The sequence below is a fragment of the Lepisosteus platostomus genome, chromosome 3 (genome assembly GCF_059453375.1).
Source record: "Lepisosteus platostomus isolate fLepPlt1 chromosome 3, fLepPlt1.hap1, whole genome shotgun sequence".
Taxonomy (NCBI): Eukaryota; Metazoa; Chordata; class Actinopteri; order Semionotiformes; family Lepisosteidae; genus Lepisosteus; species Lepisosteus platostomus.
The window spans coordinates 9,870,001-9,880,509 of NC_142613.1; the positions used below are offsets into that span (position 1 = coordinate 9,870,001).

At 48.2% G+C, this 10,509-nt stretch overlaps 1 protein-coding gene and 1 long non-coding RNA gene across 3 annotated transcripts; one reads left to right on the plus strand and one right to left on the minus strand.

Annotated features, from left to right (window-relative positions):
* The first annotated feature begins 53 nt into the window (after positions 1-53).
* On the plus strand, positions 54-9,312 carry c3h2orf42 (chromosome 3 C2orf42 homolog). 2 transcript variants are annotated; one of them, XM_088624416.1, is made up of 9 exons: positions 54-197; positions 1,160-2,194; positions 2,616-2,729; positions 3,764-3,862; positions 4,824-4,931; positions 5,463-5,570; positions 6,382-6,482; positions 7,438-7,594; positions 8,552-9,312. In XM_088624416.1, the coding sequence occupies exons 2-9, from the start codon at positions 1,186-1,188 to the stop codon at positions 8,743-8,745; spliced, it is 1,890 nt and encodes a 629-aa protein (XP_088480542.1). In that variant the 5' UTR covers positions 54-197; positions 1,160-1,185; the 3' UTR covers positions 8,746-9,312. The 2 variants fall into 2 exon arrangements, with proteins under 2 accessions (XP_088480542.1, XP_088480543.1); XM_088624417.1 differs by lacking the exon at positions 5,463-5,570.
* LOC148674326 (uncharacterized) lies at positions 6,182-10,495 on the minus strand. Its single transcript, XR_015935295.1, has 3 exons — positions 10,343-10,495; positions 7,403-7,898; positions 6,182-6,579 (listed from the first exon to the last, which is right to left on the minus strand). It is a non-coding gene; the product is annotated as an uncharacterized LOC148674326 (long non-coding RNA).
* Between the last annotated feature and the right edge of the window lie 14 nt (positions 10,496-10,509).

Genomic DNA, 10,509 nt, shown 5'->3' on the forward strand with positions numbered 1-10,509 from the left:
GACTACAGTTCCCAGCATCCTTAGGAAGCTGGGGCTTCGTGTCATGTGACAGCGGTTTGGCCAACCGGAAGCCTCGTTACAGCCGTATTGCTGAAGCCTTTTGTAAGAAGGAATGGCGTCGAACGTGAAGGAGAGGCAGCGGCTGAGTCTGACAAAACCGACCATACAGAGCCAGCATCGGAGGTGTTAAAAACCAGGTACACTTCAGTCGAAGCCAATCACGCAATAGAATTGCCGATAATACATTTATTGCCATTGGGGCGGAAATACGGGTTAAAATGACATCGTGTTGTGCTGGGTGTTGGCACTGAACTACAGCATAACGCGCTAGTTCAACCTTGCAGATCTGCAAGAGTCTTTTATTTGCAATGCTTTGAGGAAGAAGGGACATCACACGTGACTCTTTTCCAAAAGGGGTTTGCAGGCTCGTGCGCACCGAGAGGTCGCCAGGCGACCTGCAAAACAATTTGTCATTAAACTGTAGCCAGCGAACCGCACGAGTTAGCATCCCTGCAAAAAAAAAGTAGGACTCCATTTACTAGCAAATACCGCTTACGGGCGGTAGTTTATGAGCACAGAATGAATTTACACCAGTCGGAGGTTATAGAATAATAAAGCCCACTTCATAAACGCCTCTAGCATACAGCAATATTCACTGTCAAATGTAAAGAAAGTAGCAATTGCAGAGGTTAAAAGGCATATTTCAGACTATTAAACGTTAGCAATTAAATATGTAAAGTGTTTTTCGCTATCGGTCACTGCGTAGGCTGATTTTGTCCTGAGCATTACCCAATAAGTGTGCAGCTAAAGTCAGCTTTTACTACCTGTTACGATGACTTTTTTAATCCTCGTCTTCATTATTCTGAACAGCGCCTCAAATTTTTTTTTCTAAAAATGCAGGGATTTTTTTCGATTTTAGAGAACTTTTTCTTTCTGCAATGTTTTGAGTAACACTTGAATTGAAATCATTTAGCTAATCCTTTGCTGGTCAACGTTTGTGGCTTCACGAGGGAGGCAGGTTTCTGGTGGTTTAAACCACAGTAGTCGCCAACGCTACCTTTTCTGCAAAATTGGGATGCTTGTTTTCACTTCTGTAAAAAAACTCCGTGTTTTGAAACCCGGTGTTCAAACCTCTGTCCCCCATGTTGGCCGTTGGTAGGCGTTTGCCGTTCGCTCTCCAGGCAGATGGAGGGGACGGGGCAGGGCACGGGGGTTCCTGCTGCCCCCGTGTCCGCAGGACCGGCTCCTGCGGCGTCCGGATCACGGGAGAGAACCAAGACCCCCTCCTTCCTGTCGAACCTGGGCAAGCCCACGCTGAGGGGCATCCGGAAGTGCCCGAAGTGCGGCATGTACAACGGCACGCGGGGCCTGAGCTGCAAGAACAAGGCGTGCGGCGCGGTGTTCCGGGACGGCGCGAGGAAGGCGCAGGCCAGCGCCGAGGCGGTCCGCGTGGTGACGGGTGCGGGCGGGGGGGCCGGCGGCGGCGAGGCGCAGGTGTTCTCGGTGCGGCAGAGGGGCCGGGGGCCGGAGCAGCGCGGCTTCGTGGAACTGGGCGTGACGGAGACGGCCATCTCGACCGCCGACGGCACCCTGCTCACGCACATCAGCCTGGGCCACTGCTTCGTCCCCTCCTGCCGGCAGGGCTCGGCCCCCGGCAGAGGGGCGCCCCTCGCCGCACAGCCCGCACCCCCGCCGCAGCAGGAGCGCCCCTGCCTGCACATGAAGCAGGCCATGGAGTGCCAGGCGGAGGCGACGCCCCTCACTCTCAAGAGCTCGGTGCTGGGCTCCCTGCAGGCGCCGGCCGAGACCAAGCAGGCCCTGTGGCAGCTGGCCACCGAGTCGCTGGGGCCGCTGGTGCAGCGGCTGTCGCGCGCGGTGATGGTGGTGAAGTGCCAGCGCAGCGCCAGGCACCCGCTGGGCCTCCTGCACCTGACGCTCGGCGAGCGCAAAGACGGGCTGCGCTACCACTGCGCCTGCCAGCGCGCCGCCAGGCCCGAGGGGGCGTCCAGGACCGCGCTGAAGCTCCCGGAGGACCCCCCCTCCTCCTCCGCCTCCGCCTCGCCGGCGCTGGCCGACGCCTCGAGCTCCTGCTCCCAGGAGTACTGCCTCCATCTCTACGCCTGCGTCTGCGCCTTCGCCAGCGACGAGAAGCTGGCCGCCGAGTTCTCGGGGTTTTTCAGCTACGATGCCGACGGTAGGTGACTACCGGCGTGCGTTTTCACTCGTTTTTAATCGTTGTTCCCGCCTATCTGTTTAAATCTGGCCTGTGTCGGCGGGTTTCACCTGAATCGAGAGCACGTTCCCCCCGGCCCTCATTTCTTAGAGGGCGGGACTGTTGCACAAGGCGCATCACTTCTGTATCGGTTGTGAGTCAGTTGTCAAAGATGAGTTTCGCGCCTGGATTCCATTTTGAGTTTTACAAACTCAAGCATGCTACATTTTTTTTTTTACTTGACAAATGAGCTAGAGCTGAATTATTTCTAACCTTTCTTATGTTCTTGTGTCTTCTTTATGTTCTTCATGAAAAGCTCTTTCATCATTGCAGGTCAGTGCCTCGTGTGACGGGTCCCGTGATGAGCGGGCTTGACCCTCTCCCTGTGTTCTTCCTGTGCCAGGTTTGCACGTGGGCGCTGAGTGCTCTGTCACGAACGCCACTAACCCCCCCCAGCCGGCTGAGCGCTGTACCCCACACAAACCCAAGAGGTCAAAGCTAGAAGACAGTGTGGCAGGTCAGCCCCCCCCTCCCCAAGCACACATCAGCCCAGTTTCAGCCCACAAGCAGTCACCCATGTGCTACGCCCCTGACATGAGCAGTACAGGTGTACTTATGTGCTCAACCGTCTCATGATGATCTTGAGATTCGCACTTAGTGTTCAGTAAGGGCTTGTCCTTGGCCCCTGGCCCCTGGGCCCTGGCCCCTGGGCCCTGTTCTTCCCCCCTTCCAGCCTTGGTTCCTCAAGGTTTCCTCCTGCTTCAGTCTAAGGGAGTTGTTCCTTGCCACTGTCGCCTCAGGCTCGCTCACTGGGGGTTCAGGCCCGGAAACCTGTAGAGCTGCTTTGTGACAAAATCACTGTACAAATAAAACTGGATTGAATTGAATTTGTTCTGGAAGGGTGAGGAGGAAAAGGCTGCATCTATAATTAAGATAGACTTCAGATTGACCACATTGATGAATCACTTCAGAATCAACATATACTTTACCTCCTATTACTTCTACAGCAAAACCCCCGTTTGAATATTAAATTTGAATCCTTTGTGTGCCTCAGCAAAATGTGACAGCCCATCTGCTTTTATGTAGGAAATGATAAATAGGGTGACGAGAGCCGTCCAAGAAGAAAAGTGCCTGTAAGCAGGTACCTGAAACGGTGATGTGTCTTCTGACTGTACCGCGACAATCTCTCGGCTTAATGAGAGAGAAGCGACGTGCTCAGGGAATGCAGGTGGCAGGAACATTGCGGCACAGAGTGACTGGGGCATTCAGGGTCACTATCAGTAGACTTCAGAAGATCACTAAGGGTCACTAAGATTTATCTCGGGTGTGCAGTTGTGTTTCTAGAGTGTTTCAGTGTCTGATCTTTTCACAGTCAGGTAAACGTAGCTCTAGATTGTGCCTACTTCATATCTGTGATGCACATAATCAGCAAGAAATAATATGCACAGCACAGCCGACGTTCTGTGGTCTCTGGGTGAGGTGTATTGTATCTTATCTTGGATAGAGTTGGACTCCCTGTAATACCTCTGTGTTCTCCCTCACCTCCTTCAGCCAGTATTCCCACCCTACCTGCAAAAGAGGGGGTCCCCAGTTCTCTGCGGAGGTTCACCTCCAGGAAGCACCCCATTTCCACAGTGCTGAAGAAACCAGGTGGGAAAACGAGGGCCTGCCAGTTGTGGCAGGTTGCCGACACACTTCAAGACTAGTGCACGTGTGCAGGTTTCAGTGTGGATGTTTCACACTGACCTGAGGAGATGTGAGATCTGGACATCTCACATGAACACTTATTTTGAAATAAGCTTTGTGCAAGAAGTGGAAATGGACGTCAAGAGCAGTTTATTGTAGAGATATGCTAAATTAAAGATACACATTGCATTGAGTTTTTTTTTTTAAACGAGATATGCAACTTTTCTTTTCCTGATGCTGTTTTTTTAATCTGTGGGAGTCTGCAGTGTAGCACCTTTCTCTCTGGCTTGTGAGTGTGTAACAACTTGCTTGGTTGGGTGCTGTAGTTAAGGCTTTAGATTTTTGGTCTTTATTTTCAAATGACACAGCTCCCTTTTACACCGCAGGTACAGCTTTCTAGGAAATCAGTGCCCTGATTTACAGCAATAGATTAGATGACGAGAGATTTTCAGAAAGCACAAAGCACATTTTTGTTTTCTGCTGATGATAACATTTGTCAGCAGATCTCTTGTACCTCAGGTGGCAAGAATACCCAGAATCGTCTAAATACACAGACAGGCTGTGGGGTGAAAGAAACACGAGACAAGTCACCTGTCAGCTGTGTTTCCATCCCAAAGAGAAGAGAAAGAGCTGGCAGTGCAGTGAAGACATGAGCTTGCAGGGGGAACCAGCCATAATTGCTCAATCGTTTCACAATTGTTCATTTGTTTTTTTAGTGATCTCACCCATTTGGCTCAGAGAGAGAGTGTAAAGGGATCATCACACTGTCAAAGATTCAACTCTGAAAAATTCAGAGTTCAAAGCCTTGCCTGTACCTATCGTTGTCAATATCATTGAAGAAGAAAAGAAAGATGTGCACTAATCAGTAAGTGTCTTCCGTGAAACGTCTTCCGCAGTAACTGTGTAACACCTTGTGTGCCTGTAGGAGGCGCTCAGCCGGTGGACGACGAAGCCCGCGTGTCCCTTCCCTTCCAGCACTGGCTGGCCAGCGTAACCGAGCGGATCCACCAGACCATGCACTTCCAGTTCGGTGGTAAGGATTCCCTGCAGTTTCAGTCCGCAGAGCCTGAGCACAGCCAGATGTGCAGCCTTAGTGCCCAGATAATAAACAGCACGGCTATGCAGCACCAGTAAGTACTTTATCTGCATTTTCACACGCCGTGCAGGGCCTGATGCAGACAGCCACATGGAACTTGGGCATTTATACAGCTGGATACAAAGTAGGTCGAGAAGGCTGGACAGTTCCTTCACTTGGAACAGTTTTTAGATTAGTGTGCTGGATATACTTTAAAAAAAGACCCTTCTTTGTTGTAGAGACTTAAACATTCAGCATATTTTACTGGAGTGGCTATTCTGTTACGTTCATGATTAGAATATCATTAAAAGACTTTGACAGGTAACTCACAAACAGAGGATGTCTTCATTATTTTCCTTCAGTGCAGCCTGTAGAAACTCCCAGATAACGTGGTCTTTTCTTCCCTTTGCTTGCTGGCAGGTGTGCTGATCTGCCTGCGAGTTCTCTGTCCAGTACTTCCTCCGCGTGTTCGTGTCTGTCTTTTTCCAGGCAAGCCCGACCCCCTGGTGTTCCACATCCCCCAGTCTTTCTTCAACGCTCTGCAACAGCGCCTCTCGGCCGGCAGCAAGAAGAAGAGGCTCCCGAACTCCACCACGGGTGCCTCTTTCTTTTACTGCTTCACTCCAGGGCCCAGAGACAGCGGGCAGCACCGGTTTCGTGCTGAAGGTCAACGCTGATTGTGGAGGCGTGACCAAGCTGGTTCCTTTAAGACATTTGCAATAAAGAGATAAACTACTGCAAAGCCAAGCTTCCCCTTTATATTAAGGATCTGTGTTAGGTTGCTCATTTAAATTTGTATACTAAAATGTTAATGTTTTTTTTATCTTAATTTTTTTTTAAGAAAGTGCAAGCTTTTCAAGATCCCCCCCCCCTCACTCTTTTAAGAAAGCTTAAAAGGGCTACTCTCAAGTAATGTTCTTTACCCCATAGCTGTATAAAAGGGGAGCAGTATTTCCTGGTGTACCCCTGGATCCCATACTCCAGAGTCCTCTTGCCTTTCCAGAAAGGAGAATAAGCTCTGGCCTGATGAGGCTCTAGGCTGGAGCAAGGACTGCGTCCTTTCCCTTTGAGTAAACTGTGTGACTCCAGGCAGCTTTCGTTTTCAGATTAATGAACAATAAAATAAAACATCATTAATCAGCGCTTTTCATGGTAAATGCGAAAGATCTCCAAGTGTATCGTGAGACAGAAAAAGCAATTAGTAAGTGTCAACATGTTAACTGTTTTATTACAGCATTTTGCGCTCGGCAGTGTGGAAAAGGAGCCGGTTGTCCAGGCACTGAGACAAATAGATGTGGAAGGAGAGACAGGGCTTTAGGCAGAGTCCTGTAAATATGCTGCAAGATCTGCTCTTCTGTGCACCATTTCAAGATTTTTCTTTTGTGCCATTTGTTTAATTTTCCATTAGCATTTGTGCGCAAAGATGCCCTGCCACTTGGAACCTTCTCCAAATACACCTGGCACATCACCAACATTCTGCACGTCAAGCAGATCTTTGATACTCCTGAGGTGGGCCGCCCAGCTGTCTCGCATCTTCAGTCTTCTGTCACCATCTTCCATATTCCCACCATGCATTGGGAAGCACATGCAATTCCCGGAACACTCACTGAGAGAGAGCAAAAACACAGATCTTGTTTCAAATCATCAGAGATTGATCTTTTTAACTTTCGTCATGAAACAGTGGTGCAGACTAAACATTGGTTTTCTAAAGTGTTCTTATGATGTATTGATTTGACAAAAGTTGGTTTAAATACATTAGTCATAAACAATACATGCATACATACAGTATGTGCATCGTTTCTGTCAATACTTTGCAATATACTGTACACTGCTGTGCAGACATAGACATTTTGCATTGCTCTGCTCTTGTTTTTCTTTATGCAGGAGCATGATGGTGCTCTCGATTCTGATGCTGAGCATTTTGCCCTAATGTTCTAAACTAAAATTTAATCCTGTCAAATCTGTATATTGCAGTAGAAAAAGTAGTGTTCTAACTTTATGAAGTGCGGGGAGAGATAAATGGTGAGAAACATCAGACTGTAAGTCAGACTTGATTGGTAAATGTGACGGATTAGCTACAGTATCTCGGTTTACTACGGTACCTTGTGTTGGCTGATGATGTTCATCATAGGTTGTTGTCGGGATTTAGAGGATTCTGATGAATGGGCACTAAGAATTCCCCTCGCCCAGGCTTGTCTGTATTAATAAGAACATTTTTCCAATAGCAGAAGTCACTAGCAGAGGCTTTAAGTAAACTGTACAAGCTCATAACATACATATATTGTATTTCCTGACTGGCTCTAAAATCTTTGGCCTTTGCACAGCAGTTTACAAGCATTTATTTATACTGTGTATTTTTTTATAGTACATGGAAGCTTGCCATTCTGAAAACATACTTAGGCAGACAGTCAGTTTATTTCAGTTCTAACTTTGAGAAGGAGTTACTCATCCATCTTGTTGGCAGATGCCCCTGGAGGTGACCCAGAGCTTTGTAAGAAATCGGGACGGGTCGTTTGAGCCATTCCGCTGCCCCGAGGTGCCGGTCGAACCCGAGACGCAGAGCCGCGCAGACAGGCAGCCCTCCATCCGCCCGCTGGAGCTGCGCACCTTCCTGCGTGTGGGTGAGTCTGGCCCCAGGGCCCCAGGGCCCCAGGCTCTGGCAGCGAGCAGGTCGTCTGGGCAGAGCCCTTCCTCGCAGCAGAGCGCGGCTCACTGGCTCACGTGGCTTGAGCAGGGAGCTTGTACTTCTGGGGTCCCGGGTGCGAGTGCTGTCTGGTCCCGGACAGGAGCGGCTCTGGGCTCCTCACATCCGAGCTCTGCTGCCTCCTGGGCCGGTCCTCATGTTTGTGTGTGCACTGTCCTTCTCTCAGATCAGCAGCCACGCTCTGGCCATTGGACAGTTTCGCTTACGCTTGGTCTTTAAACCTATGAGACATAAGAAATGAGAGTAATTATTTCAACTAGTTATAGAAGACGTCGAATGTACAAACAGTGGTAGGGCTCTCAGCACTGCTACATCGCAGCTGCAGGTTCTGTAAGAACAGAGGAGGTTTAGCAGTCGAGAAGAGGCTCCTTGTTCCCGACTCCCTCAAACCTTTAGGTAAAACAGCGCCTCCTGTTCTTCTTAGTTTCCATTTGCTGAATAAACCCAAAAGGTCAACACTGTCGGTGGTTTTCAGGATTTTGAATACTTCAGTTAGTATAAAAAAGTTGTTTTAGCCGGTCAGTGTAGGACATTGCTTTGAACCTGGGAATGTACCCCATTTCATTTTTCAGGGTGCACTGTAGAGCAGCATTGCAGTACATACGGATTTTGTATTGTGGTGCCCAAAACTCAAGTCAGTATTTGAAAGAATAATGTTCAGTTTCAGTTTCTCACAGACATCAGTCTGTGTGGTGTTTGCATGTTGTCCCTGTGCTTGCAGGGGGCTGTGCTAGGTGCACCGCCTAGCGTGCTGGCTGGGCTTGACTGGCTGTTCAGCTGTCCCCTTTCTCCATGGCCCAGCGATGTCCTGGTGACACCTTCAGGGGAGAGCCCCTCCCGTGACTCATTTCTTTCTTCCCTTCCCCTGTTCCAGGGAATACCTCTGCGGAGCAGAAGGACCCCACACCCTTCATCATTGAGTGGATCCCAGACATCCTGCCGAGGTCGAAAATCGGCGAGCTGCGGATCCGCTTCGAGTACGGGCACCTGCATAATGGGCACGTGGAGTACTCGGACAGTCAGGGCGGCCCGGCGCCGGTGGAGATCTGCCGCGTCACTGTGCCCTGAGGCCAGGCGGCCCCGAGATCGCTGTGTGACCCGGGGCTCACACGCCACACTGCGAGTCAGCAGATGGCAGGGCGCTCCGTGTTCTCGGTGAGCTGTGAGACACGAGGAGCTCTACAGTCAAAGTGCTTTCACAGGAGTGAGATGTTCCACTTTACTGCTTTAGGTCAGGGGCTCCTTTGTACCGGACTGGGGGTCTGTAAAACATCATGTGCTCTGTGCAGTCCCTCTGTAACTGCGAGACATTATTGGCCATATCGGAAGTCTGAGGCTGGGTGCCATCTCTCTGTGTTTGTGTCTTGTTGTTCACTGTGTGTGCCGTGTGCCGCGTGAGTTATGTGTCGGTTGCCGATTAGAAATGGCGTCTGCTTCTGCAAATAAGCTTCATGCTGCTTTGTGGAAGCAGTCAGTTTTGCTGATCTGTTCTGTTCTTTGTCTTTTAGCTGCTCTTTGTGTAATGTCCAGGTGATGTGTTCAGGTGCTTTCACGTCCCAGGAAATGTGCTTTGATTTGATTTTTATTATAAACACACAGCCGTGCAAATAAACATTTTACATTATGATTTAAGAATGCCTTCTTCATTCAATGCTCATGAGGACATCACTGCTGGAAAAAGCAAAACTGCACCAGGTTTAACAGATCCACCTCTTTAACATGGCGACGATGCTCTCTTCAGTGAGTTTCATGTTTCAGGTTCCAGGTTTTTATGAGTAGCTTTTACAATGAATTAATTAAAAGATTAAAAACGATCCTGGAGTTTTAATTCTAAAAGATCTTCAACTACAAGTTACCATTATTGACATTACTGTCAAAAATAGAATACATGTACATTACAAAGGGAAATGAAGTACTCTTTATGGAGGTATCTGAAATGTCAAGGATTTCACTTGAAATAATTGCCATTTCTGAAATGCAGTATATTTGCTCAGCTTGCCAGTTGAGGCCATGGAACATCTGAATAAAACTAAAGCAATGTTGTGCCATGGAACTGGTCCCCATGGTAACTGTTGTCAGGGGGCGGGGTCTCATGCTGGGCTTATACCTGAGGGGTGGAGCCTTCCTTCCACGTGGGTCTCAGCCCAGGTCACAGAGAATCTGCACATTCTTTCATTTCAGCTGAGCTCTTAATCTAACTCACTTTCTAGTCAATACTTATAACACTTAAGAAACTGGAAATTCCCACCTGTCTCTGGTAACCATTTGCTGGCCAACTAGTCATCACATTCAGAAAGAAACAAGGTAGCAAACTCTAATAAACAAGCTGTGGCAGGAGTGTTTGTTAAACATATTTGAAGCGTCAGCAGTGTGTCTTTGAGACGAGTGAGTGAAAGATCAAGTCAAGCAAGAGGTTCAGCTGAAGGGATTCTGTGTTAAAGTTCACTCAATAAAACAGAAGACAATACATCCTCTAGGACCATGACTTTGAGCCACTACCAGAATATAAACATACATTAGTATTACAGTTTATATGTGGAATTGAGTAAATTGTCATATTGGACTTCCATAATTGTACAATATGTACTACTGTGATTGAAGGTTTTCTTAATAAATTGTAGATTTTATGTGCACTTAAAGTGCTTGAATTATGTCTTTAACTCACCTTAGGCAAAGACATCTGCCAGATGCAATCATTTTAATAATTAAAACTTCGACTTAATAGGCACTAAGCAGAATTAGAAGTATGCACAGTTCTAATTTCAGTGTTGGTAACACAATAGTAGCTTATGAATTCACAGCAATATGATCTTTGAAAAGTCAGACTGGAAT

Coding starts and splice junctions, on each gene's coding strand:
- c3h2orf42 (XM_088624416.1), top strand. CDS start 1,186: ATGGAGGGGACGGGGCAGGGCACGGGGGTTCCTGCTGCCCCCGTGTCC. Junction 2,730..3,763: donor GCTAGAAGACAGTGTGGCAG/GTCAGCCCCCCC, acceptor CACCTCCTTCAG/CCAGTATTCCCACCCTACCT. Junction 5,571..6,381: donor GCTCCCGAACTCCACCACGG/GTGCCTCTTTCT, acceptor ATTTTCCATTAG/CATTTGTGCGCAAAGATGCC.